This window comes from Poecilia mexicana, unplaced genomic scaffold, assembly GCF_051168715.1.
Source record: "Poecilia mexicana isolate PSO_F unplaced genomic scaffold, ASM5116871v1 scaffold_13, whole genome shotgun sequence".
In the NCBI taxonomy this organism is placed as follows: domain Eukaryota; kingdom Metazoa; phylum Chordata; class Actinopteri; order Cyprinodontiformes; family Poeciliidae; genus Poecilia; species Poecilia mexicana.
The window spans coordinates 10414601-10433741 of NW_028263382.1; the positions used below are offsets into that span (position 1 = coordinate 10414601).

At 38.9% G+C, this 19141-nt stretch overlaps 1 protein-coding gene across 1 annotated transcript in view; it reads right to left on the bottom strand.

The window, feature by feature from the left end:
• The window catches only part of tenm4 (teneurin transmembrane protein 4), a 214969-nt gene that overhangs the window by 57669 nt on the left and 138159 nt on the right, over positions 1 to 19141 (bottom strand). Inside the window, exons 15-18 of the mRNA XM_014980901.2 lie at positions 18249 to 18434; positions 8941 to 9087; positions 7131 to 7347; positions 337 to 456 (exon numbers count right to left, since the gene is read on the bottom strand). Of these exons, the coding sequence (XP_014836387.2) occupies positions 337 to 456; positions 7131 to 7347; positions 8941 to 9087; positions 18249 to 18434 (670 nt within the window). The remainder of the gene's footprint in view (positions 1 to 336; positions 457 to 7130; positions 7348 to 8940; positions 9088 to 18248; positions 18435 to 19141) is intronic.

Consider the following 19141-nt stretch of genomic DNA (forward strand, 5'->3'; position numbering starts at 1 on the left):
AATAATATCCATCTGCACTGCGTTCTGAGCTGGCACGAGTTACGCTGCCACCTCTCTGCTCCAACCGTATCAGAACTTGTGAGCGCACCAGACGGGCTTTGTTTGATTTCTCTGGGAATTGAGCCGAGAATTCCAAAATTGGACCCGGCAAAAGTACAAAGCAGATCAATAGCGGCAGAGCTTGTGGCGGCGATTGTGCTTTTAGTCACTGCAGTTCAGCTAAATCACATTTTTCACAACATGAATGTCACTGCATTGCAATATCAATACATTGCATCTGTTGTTTCTTGTGTGGATGTTTGAGTCCGTGTTGAGATAAAAACGGCCAAATTTTACCTTCCATCTTGCCTGGTAATTGTGTAGCCAAACGCCGGATTGTTGATGAAGCTGACGTTAACGCCAACCAGCGGGGTTCCGTCAGAGGTGACCACCTGCCCACGAATGACACAAGCATGGCTGTGCAGGAAAAAACAGAAATATGAACACTTTTAGACCAGGTATGCTGAGGAAAATAAAAATTCTGCTCTATGTTTCTGTGACTTCCAGCAAAATACCACAATTTTGTAGCATGTTTATAATTATTGCTTTAGAGTTAAGCGCAACTAACTTTTTAGTTAGAGATGCCCACCAATACTTCTGTTAGCATTAGCAATAAGATTGTGTATCTTTTCTCTCAGAAATATAGTTTTCTGAATTAAATGGTTTATGTCTCATATTTTGCCTTGAGAAAAGGAACAGAAAACACAGAAAATGAGACATTTTCTAAACATTATATACCACAATGATACTGATTCCAGTGAAATAAACACAGATTTACAAAAAGTCAGATTTGAGCAAAAAATTAATTATTCACTATTGGAAGATATTTACAATGAGGCCAATAACTACTGTACATTAAATAAAAAACAGTAAAAACCTAATATCTGTATGCACCCATAGTGCACTCTGCATTAAGATCATTTCCAGTGATTTTACAAGCAGTAATTAAAAAAGTTTAACAAATGCGACAACTGTCCTTTATATGTCATGAAAGATTACAGCCGGCAGTCAGAACACATAACATAACCGGCATTTATACTGATGAGTTTTAATTGCATAGAGGACACAAGGTTTTTTTAAGGCTGAAAAGCCAGCATATCTGGTTAAATTGTGATGGTTTGCCGGGAGCTCAGTTCTGTAAATCTGTAACAAGTGATATGCCATTACTGATTTTCTAAAGGACTGTAAAACAGAAATAATGTGCTGCAGGTTCTCATGCACAACAGAAAATGAAGGGGATAAGCTAAAGCATACGGCCCCAACTTTTATTTGATTCATTTTAACCAGAAAGAAGCGCAACAAATATGCTCTCAGTAGATTATTTACAGGCCATATAGTGAAAGTTTACAGTACAGATTCATTTAACCCTAAACCAGAAATTAAGCTGCTTTACTCTTTAAGTACAAGGGTGCTGTTTCAGGTGTTTTCCATATTAAAATTCCTGTCCAAACAGGACCTCAGGCAAAAAAATTAACTCTAAGTCCAGGAAGCGCTCTTACACAAAGGTGGCTCTCTACACCTTTAAAACTGTTTTCTTTCATCCAGAATGGAGAGATAATGTGATAAGAAAGCTTTACTTTGCCCCTGCTCTAATTAAAAAAAAGGATCCATCTTTCCCATTGCAGAATGCAGTTGTAAAAAAAAAATAATAGGACTGCATATTGCGGGACTCGCTTGGCTGATTATCGAGACCTCGACAGATTCCCAGTCTAACAGGTCTCGAGAAGCTTCGTAAATTAGATCTGATCATCAGTCCCCACCAATCGATCGTGGGAAGTCGTCCAAACTCACCTCCTAATCTTACTAAAGTGATGAGATGAGACCTTGCTGTCTCACATCTCCCCTCTTGTCAGCTCCTGTCTCCATCATTATCAAGGCCCAAGTCATGGTTGACCGTAGTTTCTGTCGTCGTTTGCGAAAAAAAAAAGCTGGTCCCCTAACAAATGCTGTACTGTCACTTCTTCATTAGACCATGGCTATTTTTAATACGTTTGGGCCTTAAACACTGCCATGCACTGGAAACAATTAACACCAGCATGTTAGGAGCTGCCCTCAACATGTCCTTACCAGAGGCAAGATCATTCACCCCACAGTAGCCTGGTCCCTAGGAACCCAGTTTTATGTTAATTAGGCCAAGTGCCCTTGAGAGGACCTTGGATGTCCACTAGTGCAGCGTAAACAAGGAGGAGGACACTGCTATAAATGATTAGGCTCACACCTAAAGAACTTTCTGAACTCATTTACATATAATAAGCAATAAAGAAAACCCAGTCAAATCCTGGGTGCCTGATTAGTCATTCAAGGTGCGAGTTTATTGAAGGGATTTGTTTGAAAAGCCAGCCATCCATGTTTTCTCGAGATGAAGCTGTAAAAGTGGAACTATCTCGTCCCAGGCTGTGTGAAGCCTGTGGGAAAACGATTCCTCGCTGTCGAGAGAAATGATTTAAATGTTCACATCAAAATGAAGAAGGAAGAAAGTGAACATTGGGACTTTACTGGAGAAATTTCCAGCTGGCACGATATAAAAAAATATGTGTTACATATTTGTTATCACCAGTATGTTGTGACAGTATAACATGAGACAAATAATCTGTGAAAAAAAAATCAAGGTCCTTTTGCCTCCTCCGTGCGGTCCTATTGTCTTTTGCAGAAATACATAGTCAGAAACCATCAATAAGAGCCATGAGGAGGGTCTTAGCGCTGTCAATCATGCTCTTCTACACCCTACAGCTGTACTAATGCGAGAGAAACAATGTACCAATACAGAAGAACTGCTTATCTACCATCATCTATGGCCTTGCTTATTATCCTGCATGTTCACAGTAAGTTTGGTGTAGTGAACAAGCTGTACTGAAGGGGAAGGCATGAGCAGCGCATACACGAGAATGATTGACAGTGTAAAGAACTTCCTCTGACTGAGATGTATTTCTGCAGAACCACAGGGGGGAAGCAGAGGAGTTAATTATTTTTTTTCTGTTTCATGTTAGATTGCCAGGATGTAGTGAAAGCTTTAACAAATATGTAAAGATTTTTTTTTTCATAAAAGTTACATCTTTTATGATCCTTATAAAATTAAGAGCAGTGTCTTGATGTTTTCAACTTTGCAGATAGGCATGAGTGAGTTTAAATATGGGATTTCTTTTACTGCACAAAAACATTTTTCCCTTCCTCAATTAATATATTAATTTCCTGTGACATTACACTATACATTACTTTTAAAAAGTTTGTTTGATTTCAGACTTTTCAAACATTTTTAAAAGAGATGCACAGGAATGTGGCCAGATCTTATAAAATCCATCAATCCATGCATCCATCCATCTTCTTTACACCGTTGTCCCTTAGTGGGGTCGGGAGGGTTGCTGGTGCCTATCTCCAGCTAACGTTCCGGGTGAAACTTAAAAAGTCCACCCTATGATAATTTTTCAACAAAATGCCTATAATGATACTCAAACTGAGTGAAAAAAATCAGTATTTGTCTGACGGCATAAAACAGAGTTCCAATATACAATTTTAATGTGGACATTTTCTGTAGATTTTTATGGGCAAAAAAGGATGGATGCCATATTCAGACAGTGGGAAAGGACATAATTTGAAAATGTAAATATTTGCTCTACTTTTCTTCCTATTTTTGCTCAGAAAGGGACAATACTTTCCAAACCTGTGCAGAAATCCTGAGTCTCAGAGAACTATAATAAATTTAGCGAAATAATTTTTTTTTTATTGATGGCGGTTTTGTCAGCATGAACAGTAGTAAAAGTCACAGAAGTAACATATTGTCAAGAAATTTGGAGTTTAATCCCTTTCATAAGAATACAATAACGGAGGAAGAGTACATTTCTTTCTAATTGTAGTGCAGACACAATAAAAACAGCTTGCCAGAGGTAAATATAGAACTTTAGACGAAGCCTAATAAATACCACCATTACCATGCACGCAACGAAAATATCATTATCCACACAAATGACTTGATTACAGGGTGAATCCTGATGCAAATGTTAGCATGTCACCGTGGATCCCTTCCTCTCCCTCGCTGTATGTTACTCGCTCAGAGTGCAAATGGAAAACACTTTGGACTAATTTCTTTTCTCCAAACAATGCTGCTAAAAGGCGTTCGAACAGACTACAGCGGTTTTATTTCTGACATTAATAGCTTAATGCTAAAAAGAATAGCTCTAAATAAAATTAGAAAAGTGCCAGCTAGCAAATGGAGCGGATGACTTCAACCCTGCTATTAGAAACCAACCATCAATCTCTGTCCAAACTGTTCCATAGACAAAGTCCCTGTTTACTATTCTAGTCAGCATCCACTGCTGGGCCTCAGCAGCCCGTTGTATTATGTGTCATGGTGGGGAATCAAGACATTTCATGCAGTGGCAGATGCTTTATTCAGTGGCACCTCTGCAGCTTTTTGCGGACGGAAACATTAGAAATAGCAGTCCAACACGTCTGCGAGCATGAGGAAGTGGCCAGCGGATCAATAGAAAGATGATCACGTGAGCAAGGCAAGCATATCACAAACGAAAGATGCTGAGGCTAGGCCTGTCTGAAGCCCCCTCCGCCACCTCGTCATAACTGTTCAGATCTGTCAGTCGGTGGGGGAATGAATACCAAGCATGAATAATAGATTATCACCGATATTTTTAGGTGTGCCGAGGCTCCCGCGATCTTGCAGCTCATCTCTGGATTCTTCATTTTACTTATTTATGGCCACATCTTGAGTAAGAGACAAGAGTATTACTCAACCTTCCATGCCTCTAACTCTGTCCGGGGACGTACTGCAAAATGCTGAGTGCTTCTTGAGAGCCATAAAAATGTCAATGAGAGAAAATGTCAGGGAGCTTCCGCTGAAGTAACAGCTGATGTTGTCGCAACGCATTAAAAAAAAAGACCAAAAAAAGATGCATTTTATGTTTTGAAGCATTGGGTTGAAGAACTTCTTCACATTTTGTTATATTTTAACCACAATGACCACATTCCTGTCCACTGAAAAGAAAATTTCACAATTTTAACTTTTCTGTACAGTTTGTGGAGGTTAGGGACCATAAAGGAATAGCAAATAGGAGAAATATAAAATACTTGAGACCCCTTCTAAAGATGCTTTTAACTGCCTATTTTAATAGTTCAAACATCAGATAAATTTTAACAGGCATGAATTCACAGTGGAAACAATCATCACTAATGCAAAGGCTAACATCTATAAGCTTAGGGGAACAGCCAATTGGCTGCTTTACAAATGCCAGCCAATAGCATGCCGAGTAACATTACGCTAGATATTTTAGCTTCTCATTTTCTTCTGAATATTTTGCAATGCAATACAAAAAAAAAAATCAGGTTATGGGTGGATTTTCCACGAATACTGAACCTCAAATAGGTGGGTGTCATATTTCTTTACCCCTTTCTACCCTAACACCCTTAAAGAGTCCACCTACCTGTATTTTAGGTTGCAAAAAATATATCTCAATCTTTGAATTTCTCATGGAGCTCATCTGAAAAGAAACATTAAACTAAAAAAATCTACCTCAACCTGGCTATCCACCTAAACTCTTTGAGATAGACAGAGATCCATAGCTCATTTCACATGACTGAACTTCATGGAAGAGAGACCAGAAGAAACCCACTGTTGGGAAAAAAAAAAAGCATGGAGAAGCTCTGTTTGCGGTTTGGCAAACAACACACCTGTGTAAGAAGGTCCTCTTGTCAGCTGAGACCAAAGTTTAACTTTTTGGCCAACAGGCAAAAGCTATTTGTGGCAGAAAAGTTACTTAAACTTGCCCACCATGAACCTTGTGGTCACAGTATCATGCTTTTCTTCAGAGGGGAAAGAAAAGCTGGTTGAAGTTGATAGGAAGATGGATTGAGGTAAAACACAATCCAGGAGGAAAACCTGTTAGAGGCTGCCAAAGACTTAAAAACGAGGCAGAGGTTCAACCACCAGGAGGACCATACTGTGAAGCACGGCAGTGGCAGCAGTATGATGAGCAAAAACTTTTACATTTCAAGCATTTCTCTCTAAGTGAATACTCCTGATTGTTGTTTAAGCTCATGGTGTTGCCTACCACAAAGAAGATGTAAGACTATTACCAGCAAGAAAACAACCAAGAATAAAATAGCTTTTCTTCACATGAAACATTTAAGTGTTTACACTCTTATCTTATTCTTCTCTGAGTGTGTATTAAGTCTCATCTTTGTCTTCTACATTAGTATAATATACAAAGACGAGAGTGATACATACTAAAGTAGTATGGAAATGAGCAACCCTGTCACGCATGTGATAAAAGATGAAAAGAAAAAGAGAATAGAAAACATCGGAGCAATCTTATGGGATTCTGACTGCCATCCTGCCTGATTTAAAAGGTTCTCAAATTCCACGACTGGGGTGTCATGAGCTCTGCCTGTGGGAGTGAGCCACAGATGGATTACAGTAGAAGTAATCACAATACATGAATATGAGATGCCTTTCTTGCTGAGGGAATGCTGCCTCCTTTTTTTTTGTCACATTCCATGTTTGTCCATCATCATTTGTCCATCCTCCTTGCAGCGATGCCAACACTCTTTGCCAATTCGAGCCCGCACTGAGTGCAGCTGCTTCCCCATAACTTTAAATGTGAATTAATTTTCCGTTTCCTTTTTTTTTTTTTAAACAAAAATAAAAGTGCTGCAATAGCTGTTTTAAAAAATGCGATTATTGTTTTAGGATTTATGAATCTGTTCAAGAGCGTGTCACTGCAGCAAAATGTGGTGCTAGATAACAGTTTATCCAGGTCATAACACCGCAAATGTGCAAATGTGTTCCTGTTTGTTGCTGCTTTACTGATTTGAAAAGCAATCCAGCTAAGAACGGAAGAGAAGCTATGGTATCACACATTTTTTAGTCAATTTTAAATTGAATGCAAACAGGCTTAAATCTTAATGCGTTGTACTTAGCGAGGCACTAAATAAACAAGAGCTGCTGTAGTAGCTGGAATTCGCAGAACTCTACTAATGCAACAAAAATGTATATGATATGTAAGACAAATAGCTCTGTGAATCTAGAAAAAAAAAAAAGCCTTTTAAGCTTGGGTGTTTTCCGATGAGAGTACATTGTCACTCACTTTCCGTCGAAGGGGTTAGCTCCAGGGATGGTGTGTGTACTGTCCCTGCCCACCAGGAAGCGCACTCGGTCGTAAAACGTCTGCAGGTTGCTCTGTGCCGAGGACATCTGCGTCTCCTGGATGATGTCCAGGGGGTCGGGCGAGCCCACGCATAAAGAGGTGGTGTGACAGGTTGCCTGAAGACAGCAGTCTGGATCCATGCAGTCCACCAGGCCATCTGAGAAGGTTAAACAAGTCACAAGCAAACAGATTCACAAAAAAAAAAGTGTGGTTAACACCTGGCAAATGCAGAAAAGCGTACACACACTGAATAAAATATGCTATTGGGTAACACTGAGTAATAATATAAAGCTAAATACTATACTTATGCTGGAGTTTAGGAGTAGAGACGTATTGATAAGTCAGCTCCTGACCAAAATTGTGGACCAATTTCAGTTTCAGCAACTCAAAGTAAAAAATTGGCTCCTCTGTTAACAACCTAGCAGAAGTTTGCCCAGCACACAGCCAGAGTTATGGGTGGAGTTAAATACAGGGCGTTCCTGGAGGGAAACCTTTTAGAAGCGGCAAAATGAGACAGTAAATGTTAAATGTTTTCAAAGTTACAATACATGCTAAAGGACCACATTAGCAGAAGTGGAAGCAATGTTATAAACTTTTGCAAAAGAGCATAATATGCAGAAGATGCAGTTCCCTCTCAGTACATTAGATAACATTACTAAAAATGAGTCTTTGCACTTTACTTTGCTAAAGTGGGTCATTAGTGTCTCCTAACCATTGCTTTCAGGGGCATATCTGGCCAGATGGGGTGATAAAAATAAACTGTGCTGTCAGGAGTCAGTCAAATCCCAGGCAGTACCCTGCTTTTGCTGTTGAGAGCCGTGTGGTCCCTGTTAAGTGATGGGAAGACAAACAACCCCCTGTATAAATAAGGGAGGCCAGTGCACAGCTCAGGCTGAAGAATCGGGTCTGGAATAAAGAAAGTCACATCTCCCACTTGGAGTAGAGATTGGTGCAACATCCCTGGCTGGTTGGGTGTGTGTGTGGGAGTGTGTTTCTGCCTCTGCTCAGGGTTATTTAGAGGGAAAAGGACTTCCCTGTGGAGATAGAAAATGTTCAAAATCTTAGAGGTTAATAAAATATCAAGGTGAATTTATTAATACTTCCAATCAGGACAACTCTATTTTATTTGCATGTAAAGATTAAACTGCATGTGTGCATGTAGCTTTCACATGCTCTATACAAAAGTATTTCGTTTAGAGGAAAGGACATCCATAGGATTTTACTTAGAGCCAAGACTGTACACAATAAAATCCCTGCATTATATCCACCTGTTATGGTTCTACATGTCTAGTTAGCTTCAGAAGAGAAGCATTTTTGTACCTTTTCTAAGCATTGATTTAGCTTGAATTCAGCACTTAATGCTAATTTTAAGTCAGAACTGCAGTTTTTCTGCTTCACTATGTATTTGTTACAACTAACCTATTTTGTTTTTCCTGATCTGTTGTAATATTTATATTTTCTTTAGATTTTCACTTTTTTTCTTTCCTTTCTTCCAGTTAAAAGCAAGATGGCTCCTGGGATTCGAGGCAGTGAAATCTCAAGATAATTTCAAGACAATTTCTACTGCTATTGGCTCTATATGAGTAAAATTGGAATGGCCTACATAAAAGGTATAACAGAGCATGGAAAGCTTAAAGCAAGTACAGAATATTTCTCAAGCCCACAGGGGGTGAATTTTATTGTCAAATCATGTCTAGTTCAGAGTCCGTGTTGGTGTCTGGTCAGTGTCAAAAGGCATTTGTGATTTTACCTCCATCGTTGTCCTTGACATCACTGCAGGCGGTTTCCATGGAGGTGTCACAGCCGGTGCCCCTCCAGCCCAGCTGACACACACAGTACCAGCCGTTGTTACCCAGAGTGCACCTGCCATTTCCATTGCACAAACCAGGACAACCCTCTATGAAAAATAGATGAAGACAAAGACCAACGGTCACAACTGAGTCTCAAACAAAGAGAAATTAATGAACAACAAAAAATAATACAGAACATCATTTGTGCACCAAAATTGCTTTGTAAAAAAACTGCTTTGCTGTTCGTGCTTTAAGCAGCAATAACCTAATGTTATAACCTAATGCTATGTGAAATTTTAAATGGATGAGAGCAGCTCTAATGACCCTCAGCTAAACTTGATTAATTCGATACACCTTTTGTAAAGCTTTCCAATATCCCTTTGCAGCAGAATCAGATAAGAGGGATTTTATTAATCAATATTCACTTATTACTACAGCATATTAGCCAGAATGTATGGTACTTTAGCTGTGCAATGAAAGCAGTGGAGTTTATACTGCCCAATTTGAAATAATTTAATAGGTAATTTTGGATTTCAAGGTTGTTTTCCTATTAAGCTTTGCAAAAATATCCACATCCCTTCGACTTTTTCACATTGCAGCCACAAACTTCAATGTGTTTCTTTAGGACTTTCATGTGACAGACCCACACAACTTAGTGAATGATTGTGAAATGCAAGGAAAATTATATAGTACTTCTTGAGGTTTTTCACATGAATTTGTATTCAGGCTCCCTTCAGTTAATACTTTGTAGAACTACGTTATGCTACACTTAAAGCCGCATGTCTTTCAGAATATACCTCTGCCAGCTTTCCACATCCAGAGGCTGAAACCGGTACCTACTCTTCTTTGTTAAAAACACCAAGCTAAATCAGACTGGATGACGAGCGTCTGTAAATATCACTTTTCAAGTCTTGCAACAGATTTTAAATTGGAGTTGAATCTTGGTTTGACTGGGTCATTCTAACACACACATTTGTTTTGATCTAAGCTTTTTTATTGTAGCTCTGGCAGGAAGGTAAATCTCCACTATTATGTATTTTGCTACTTCTAAAATATTTTCTTCCAGAATTGCCTGCATTTAGCTCCGTCAGTAACTGTATCCCAGTAGTGAGCACATGCAGTTATGGTGAAGCAAATTTACCATTTAGCATTTCTGCTAACTTTTAAAACGCTTAGCACATTTAGCATCTTCTAAATTATCCTTTAAGTAGTTAAGACGGTTATGTTCATGCTCTTATTTGATAATTATTTAGGCAGTAATTCTGTTTCCTGTTCTCACAATCTTCGCCATGATGCAGTGCAGCAAATGATGTTTATTCTGTACCCAGAATGCACTGCAGTTTAAAATTTACTGATGTCCTGCATGCTTTCTGACTGGAGCCCTACAATTAGGGCAAACTCAGAAACAGTTAGCAATATCGTTTCTCAACAAATGTAAAAGTGAAACCATGACAGGAAGTGATTCTGTTCCAAAGAATCACTTGCTGAAGCGCAACTTTGCACGCAACCACGTAACACGTAACATACAATAGACACATGGGTAGCATCCACATGATTGAATTTGTTGCGTTAGCCTTTGATAAGTACCATGTTGGAGCCTTGCTCAGCACAACTAACTTTTAGTTAGTGATGTCCACTTCTGTTCTATCCTTTTCCACCTGCTTTGTTATCTTTCTTTGTTGTATTGGTCTAAAACATGAAATTCCTAAAAAAAAAATAAAAAAAACACAAAACAAAACGAAAAAAAAAAACAAGGTCTGTTTGTAATGTGACAAAATCTGAAGATTTCCAGGAATAAAATAAAATTGGAAAGTAGTAGTAGTAGTTTAAAAAGTGGTCTAAATTATTGTCAGAGAAATGGGTTTTTAACTATCAGTAATATCCCCTCAAATAGAGAGACCATGATATCCCTTTAGGAGAAGTTCAAAGCTAAACAAAATGGGTTTTATATAAATTGGAAAAGGTTGTGCTTGGTTGCTTTGAGCAGAGGTCGCCTAGCTGTATTTCTGGGAGCTGAGCCCCAGGGGATCTGAGGCAGGCTGGAGTAGAGAGACAGGTGAAAGATTTCATTGTTTCCTCCCGGATAGGTCTTCACAAGGGCACAGATCAGACGATTATGATGCCAATTGTTCTACCCTGTTTGACATTTATCTGATACATTATGATATTTATCCCCTCGCTGAGGCAGAGGGTAAAATCTAAAGATATCAAACGCTCAGCTCTGTCATAGATTGTGGTGTTAGAAGGATGCCTTAATAGAGAGAATGCTAAGCTGACCCATTTTATCAACTATCTCTCTTGTGCAGCTTGCTTTTACATCGGACAGAGAGAGAACTGGACCGGAGAACAGAAAAGGAAGAAAACAGGTAAGGCAGGTGTACTTATAAGGTAGTAACTGTAAGGGAGGACAGGCTGATTGATGGATGAATCAGGGCTGCAATTATATTGTGACATAATTCACAATGCAGCCACAGTCTGTAGAATATATGCTGTTAGTTAGAATAGAATAAAGAGCCACAAAAGTAATTAATCCCAAATTTCTGGAGCACAACTGTCTGCCTCCATTTATTAAAATTTTTCACACAATTTAATTTTCGAAGTTAAAAGTTGCTTAGTATCCTTTGTAGTGATTTGCAACCCAAGATAAAGAAGTCTTATAAAATATCTGTGCTTTACAGCTGCAGCATAATCTCATACTAAAATGTGTAGAAAAAGCCATCCTGTAATTTAAGTGGATATACTCAGGACACTCCCACTCTGTGAAAATAACAGTTTTCAATGAAATCTCCCGTGCTACAACTAAAGAGACCTCTAGCAATTTCTCTAAAATAATTCTAGATGAAGCATTTATTCAATATGAACTTTGCATTTTAGAGAACCTAGCAATTTTCAGCTTGATCTTTTCCTGTTAGGTTGTTTTGACAACAGCATGATGTGGTATGGATGCCATTTCTGGGTAAAGATGCCTACTAATTAGCAATTTTCAAATCAATTAAGTGTTTTCAATTAAGTAATATGAATCAGAGTTTTAAAAGCAAACATTGTTTTTTTCCACCATATATCTGTTCATGCAGGCTGTCGGAAAACATTTTAGAATATCAATATTCTAATCATTTTAGGGCTGAAACGATTCCTCGAATGATTCGAGTACCTCGATTACTAAAATTCCTCGAGGAAAATTGACCTGCCTCGAAGCTTCGTTAATTTATGTTTTATTAGTTAGCGCACCGTGTTCCGGCCGGGACTTCATTTGCGTTGCGCGGAGCTCTCACTTCCGCCTCTGAGTTGTTGACAAAAGCTAAGTCTCAGCGGCATAAAGTCCAATCTTCAAGATTGGCCCGTGGGGATTTTATTGATTGATGATAATGCCCGACTTTTTATCGTTTTTGGGGAACCAATGAGCATCCTTAAAATGACTGGGGGAATGCCTGGAGTACGGCAGCATTTCTCCTCCGGGGCTGCTGGTTGAAAGCGAACGGCGGGAAGAGCGCTGAGGTGAGCGGATAGCCTGAACAGGGCGGGCGGCTGAGTAGCTGATGCTTACCGTGTAAATGTAGCTTTACCGACGAACCGCACAATAAATTTCATATCAATATTTCATTTTATATTTTTTTTTATCCGATTAATCGATAGATTACTCGATTACTAAAATATTCGTTTACAACAGCCCTAAATCATTTCGTCTTAAAATAGTAATAAAATCGTGTTTTACTGCACGGGCTCTGTTGCACACACAGTGTAACATCAGCTCTGACACTAAAGTAAAAAAAAAAATATGATCACTCACAGCATGAATGTTGCAAAAATATATTAAATTATTTATTTTAGTCAAAATTGGTACTGGCATGTCAAACTTTACAGAAACACTAATCGATCACTAGAGTAAGATTTCCTGCTTATTTGCAGTATAAACGTCAGCTAACACATTTCTATTAGTTACTACGAGGTTTTCCCATATCTTCACTAAAAGCAACATTCAAAATGTTTAAAACTGCTAAAAATGTGACAATATGTGTAGTGAGATTTTGCTCTTGTAATTAAAGAATAATTGAATAGCTTTTACATGTCTTCACCATATATAGCTCTTCTGCTCATCCCTTCAAGAGATTACAAGCTAAAATTGTTTATTACTGCTGTAACTTCAATTTCTACAGATGATTGAGAGAATTTATCATCAATAATAAAGTGAAAACTCAAATGATATTCTAGAAAACTGCAACCAAATTTAATGAACTGTTCGAAATGACTTGCCTCTTGGACACTTTTGGCATTGGCTGTCCATTTATTGAGCAAATGGACAAAAACAACTCTGGTTAAGCCAGTGGAGCTGGACGATTAAGGAGCTCAGAATGTTTGTTATACGGATAAATAAAGCTTCACTCTCTTTTGGCTTGGTTTCAACTTAACTGGCAGAATATTTCAGAGAGAAGCCCCTGCAGAGCCCTGCCCGAGCCCGTCTGAAACAGCTCCAGACATGAGGATGCAAACGTTCGAAGAGCCCCTCTGGCAGCCGCTCTGATGCCAGGTGGTCTATAACCAAGTACGCAGGGAGGCTGAGAGAGGGGTGCCGGTGGCAGACAGCAAGGGGTGAAGCAAAGCCTCCATTCTCGTTCTGCCTACAACCATAAAGTCTTTTAATTAAAGAGGCTGCAGCCTCAGAACCTATCAGGCTTTGCACAGCACTGTAAGCTCATCTATAATGCAAGGTGCAGGTTATGAATCCCCTCTCCCAACATCCCCCTACTGAGAAGGCTAAAATGCACAAACCAAACATTTGATGTATAGAAAGCAGCTCAGTTTGAATTGGGCGTGAAGGTGCTAAGTGGAGATTACCATGGAACATTATGTTGAAAATACGATGAGAGGAGAAGATTTTTACTGGTGCATCTCAGTAAGTTAGAATCTCATCAGGAAAGTTAATTGATTTGGGATATTCAGTTCAAAAAGTGTAAAATGTGTAAGATTCATCACACAATATGATTCATATTTAAGCATGTTTTTCTGTTGGTGTTGATAATTTTGGCTTACATCGATCAGCGTGTGGCTCTGGTGATATGCTTCCTGTTAGGGAGCCGCACTCAGAAAACACTAACAGATAACTCTCTAAATAAGTCCCTCCACGATGCAATAAAACTAATATTTTTTTGTGATTGTTGTGGCCGAATTGACAGATTTTGCACACCCTTGTTCTAAAGGTTGTGGTCAAAGTCCCTAATATTTTTAAGTTTTATTTTTGCTATAACATCAACTTATAAAAAAGTTGAAATAATCCTCTCAAAAAAGCAAAAACAGGATTTTAACTTGAACTGTATACACTGTCTGAGCAAATCCTACAAAACATCTCAGAATGGTGTTTGAAAATGCAGTAAAAAAAAAAACAACTTTGTGAAACAGAAAGTTAAATTAGAAGGGAGCAAAGAGAATTTATCAAAATTCAACTCGGTGTGATTGGTCAGAAATGAAGGAAATGCAAAAAAATTTAAGGTCAGAAGGTGCAGTGATTAGTGAAAATTGCAAGTCTGCAAAATTTGTGAATGATGAGCGAATAGTTATGGTTGCAGCATCGGAACTTCCTGGAGGAATTCCTCAACAATTATGGAAATTTGCACCTGAACCTCCAACAGCTAGGATTCTGTCTCCAAATCTTCCTCTAGACTGTGCGACCTTGACTTCCAAACATTTACTATTATCTGAAGAGGACACTGGACCACTGAGCACCAGTCTGGTCCTGCAGTCTCTAGCTAAAAAGTGGCTTGACAAAAGGAATAATGCAGATATAGTTCATGTCCTGGATCTGCCTGTAGTTTTTGACCTTTTTTGAATCTTCCCCAAACTCTTAAGTTGCTTATTCCAATGTTTCAACCAAAACCTTTCCTGCTCCCATTCAGATCTGAGTTCAGCCTCTGGTGAAAGTGCAGGTGTTCTTGCATCTTGCCGTTTCTTCACAAGTAATCACAGGAAGGTGGATAGACAGATGGGGGTGTTTTTTTTTTTTTGTTAATGCCAAGTATAAGCAATGCCCTGGATTTATTGGCCCACCTGCACTCTAACTACAGCCCCACTTTTAGAACGAGATCCCGGATACAAGGAGCTCAGATGAGCTTCCTCTTTGGTGTGGCTGGGGTTAGCCTTTAAGACAGAGGAGGAGCTTCCTCATCCAGGGGGGAACTCCAAGTAGAACTGCTGCTTATTCACACCTTCCCTAGAAAGACCAGAATAGTGGCGGAGAGAGAGAGGTTTGTTTTTTCTTCCTGGACCTGTTATCCTTGCGACCCAATCTCAGATAAGGAGAAGACAATGGATGCAAGCATGGATTGACTTTTTCCTTCCAATGAACTTTACATTAAAATGCTTTGACACCATACAATGCTCTGTTTTCTTGAAACCTGAATGAGCAATTACACTCCTTCTGGAGGGATGAACCGAATATCAAGATAGATGTCTTTTGCATAATTGTGAAGGCTAAACTATGGCCATAACATTAAAATCTTGTATTATAGATTTCTTATTCATCTAATTTAATATTGAAATTTTTTTAAAAATTTAATTTAAAAAAAAAAAATATTATTTGCAAGCCATAATCATCAAAATGAACACAGAAACTTTTGGAAAACAATGTTGTGTAATGAATCTATTTAAATTTCAAATTATTGACCAAACTAATAAATTCTAATTTATTGAAATGCATCTGTAGAATGAGAAGAACAGTGTTTTGGATGGGAATGGACCATGGTGTGTGTCTGCGTGTGTTTGGGTGTGTGTTTCACGGCTTGTTAATGCTGGCCGGCGTTACAATGAGTCGAGCGCAGAAAAGATTGAAGGAGGAATGCCATACCTTTCACTACCTTATCCAGATAGTGAGCTTGAGAGATAAAAGACAGGACATATAAGGGAGGTTTGAACAGTGGCACTTCCATGACAAGACAGCAGGGCAATGTGTTAGTATACGTTACAAAACGCGGTTAAAAAAAAACACAGCCACAAAGCATTAACAGCATGCATTACAAGCAAGACATCGAGCACAATCCCACACAGGAGAGGGATGGAGACAGAAGGAAGACAGGGGGGAATTGTGGGACGCAGAGGAAGATTGCAGTCACCAAAATGAAATCTTCAGGAAAAAAAAAAAAAGTCTGTTTCTTTTTATTAAATGATGGAAACAACTAAATAGCCCAGGGGAGTATTTCGAAAACACTGGCGCTGACGTGAATATTGCAGGCTTCAGCAGTGTTATGCAGGACAGAGGTCACAAAAAGCTCTTTTAATCATCATCTGCGGACGATGCAAGTGGCCTCGTCAGGAATGAGACCAGATCAGACCTGTAGGGGGCCTGGGGCCAACACACGGGGCCCTCTGTGATGGAAATTGATTTAAATTGAGATCTTAATCTACGACACAGAGAAATCTTCTTGTTGAATCTGGATCTCAATATGGCCTTTATAAAAGAGCCATCAATAATGTACAGGCCAGCATATAAAACATTCACAAACTGAGCCGAAGCTCTGTTCTCAGGCAGCGCTGCCTCGAGACCAATGAGAATACTGAGAAAAATCAGCTTTTTCTTTTATGAGCTTTTATTTCTGGTTTCCCTTTGACTCAAGCATGTAGGGAATCACTGAGGCAGCTGAGAAAAGGGATCGCCATTGTGCTTTCAGTTTTTTGTATCAGCTGTAAAAAAACTGAAACCTTGATGTGTCGAAGCAACCACCAAAAAAAGCCCTTGTCTTTTACTTTTACTTTTAAAACATAACATTACCAATGTAGCTAATGGACTAATTTCCTGACATATCATTACTGGCGTGTTTTAGCTTGCTGGTTTTTATACTAGTAGGTATGAGTAAAGCTTATATTTCTTTGATTCCAAAAGGTATTAAGTGGTTTGTCTGAGATATACTAAAACAAAGAAAGAGGAGTAAGAAGAAATGAGTGAATTTGCACATGAAAACACAGAACACCAGCAGGTTCCAAGCAACGCATTCTTTTGGTTATTTCACGTTTTTCATTAAGAGTTCATGAAGATGGTACCCTAAATCAAAACTCATAACTACCTACAAATATAATGTGTGCTACAAAATCTCACAATTTTTTAGCTTGTGTGGGCTACAAGGAAAATTTTAACCTTTTTTAATTTGTTAATGCAACATGCCTAATTAAACATGCTACAGTATCACAACAAAAACACTTTTCAGTGTGTATATGTGAATTTGCGAGCAAACTTTTGGAATGTTGCAAAAAAAAAAGAAAAATTAAAAAAGGAAATGCATATCAACTGTGTTTCCCTCGAATGGTTTGGACTGAATCAACCAGGCTACGGAAAGCATAATTTTGCCAGATGTTGATGGTACACATGCCTGTAATAAACGGTTGCAAGCTAGCATGAACTAGCACTCCTCTCAGAAAAATTGATAGAATTTTTCAGGAATGTGTTATCTATCGGCCAAGTTGTAATTGTTCAGTCATGTCAGCATTGATAATGTTGCATGCAGAGATGCAGAGAGAGAAATGCAATTCTAAGGCAGCGGGAACAGCTGATGAGTAATGTGAGGTAATTGTTTGCTGTCAGAACCATTTTCACTTAAACTGTTTTTCAGAAAAAAACAAAAAACACCTCAAGGAAGTATAAAAACATTTTTGCAAAGTTATTTCAAAGTGCCACATCAAGCTTGTTGATGTCCAGCATCTTTGAACATATGAACTTGATATAAAAAAAAAAAGAAGGAGCCATTGATAGTTTCTAGATAATGAAATTTCTTTTTAAGGTTACAGTCTGGTTTTCAAAAGAGCTTTTGACATTCAGTCAAGGTCTTAAAAAATTTAGCTTCTACCAGTTTTTAGTGCAAGAGAGCAACAGCATTAGTATAAACAGAGAGCTGAAAGCGGTGGGTGACCGGCTCACAATGACTCACACGTCAGCATTTGAAAATAATAGTAAATGGAAAGGGAGCAAAGAAAAGATGAGGATAAGGATGAGTAAAATGAAAAGACACCTTAGCACATTCCCACATTAAAATGCATGAAGGCAAGCCTCAGATCCTTGAGTAAACCTGTTCATGCTTTACTGAGTTGCACAAATTCAATTAAGCATGCTTTCCCATTCTTTCTCTGACTGGATACTTCCTCTCAGACCCGACGCTTACACACACAGGCAAAGAGGTAGTCTGCACGCCTTTGTTGGTATCCCTCCCCCTTCACTGCATCCTGACCAAACAGACATATACATCGAAGCTGTTCCCCCCCTTAACAAAACCCCAGCCTCCTCTCTTCCTACCAATGGTGCAGTGTTCTCCGTTCCAACCAGGACTGCATTCACATTTGCCGTCCTTGCATGTGCCGTGCTCGTTGCAGCGCGGGTGACACGCCCTTTGGTCACACCCGGCGCCCATCCAGCCGTCGTCACAGCGACAGGTGCCTGAAACACAAACGCCGTGGCCTCCACAGTCGGCTGCACAAATCTCTGTGGGAGACAGAGACACAGAGGAAGACAAAAAAGACCGACAGAGAGAAAGAAAGGAGCGGTGGGGGTAGGAAATGGGAAGACAGGGCGGTGATGGGACAAGGCAGAGGTGGAGAGAAAAAGACAAATCCAGAAGTTATTGTCAAAGAAAGGCGGCCACGCTCCACTACCTTGTCTGATGGCAGCTGAAAAGAAATTCCTGCACCTCATAGGGACAATCCTTTTTTGACAATACAAATCTAATAAGTCCATTACCGAGAGGAGACAAGATTTGTGTGGCCTTAGCAGACTTATTCTTCCTCACTTCTTCTGTTCTTTATGTTTTCTCCTTATTTGAGCCACAAAATGGCTAAAGAATAAAAAAAAATACTCAGATGGAATTAAAAAAAAAGGCTACAAATTTAACAGTCCATTAATTCAGATAAAACTCAAACATTATTCACTTTAAAACTGCACAGTTAAAGGCTTTGCCACCGGTTTGGTCATGGGTTGAAGCAGGCAGTAGAAAGCGAAGTCCATGGACATTTTCTGAAAGGTTTTTATCCAATTTATTTTTGCATTATCTTGGGTAAGCTGATGTAAATAGCAAACAATTTGCAATAATTGTCAAAGGGTCAATTATAAGTTTAGTTTTGCTATAGGGTATGAGCATTTACTCAGTGTACTTTCTGTATTTTTATCTTACCAACTCCAATTTAAAATGTATT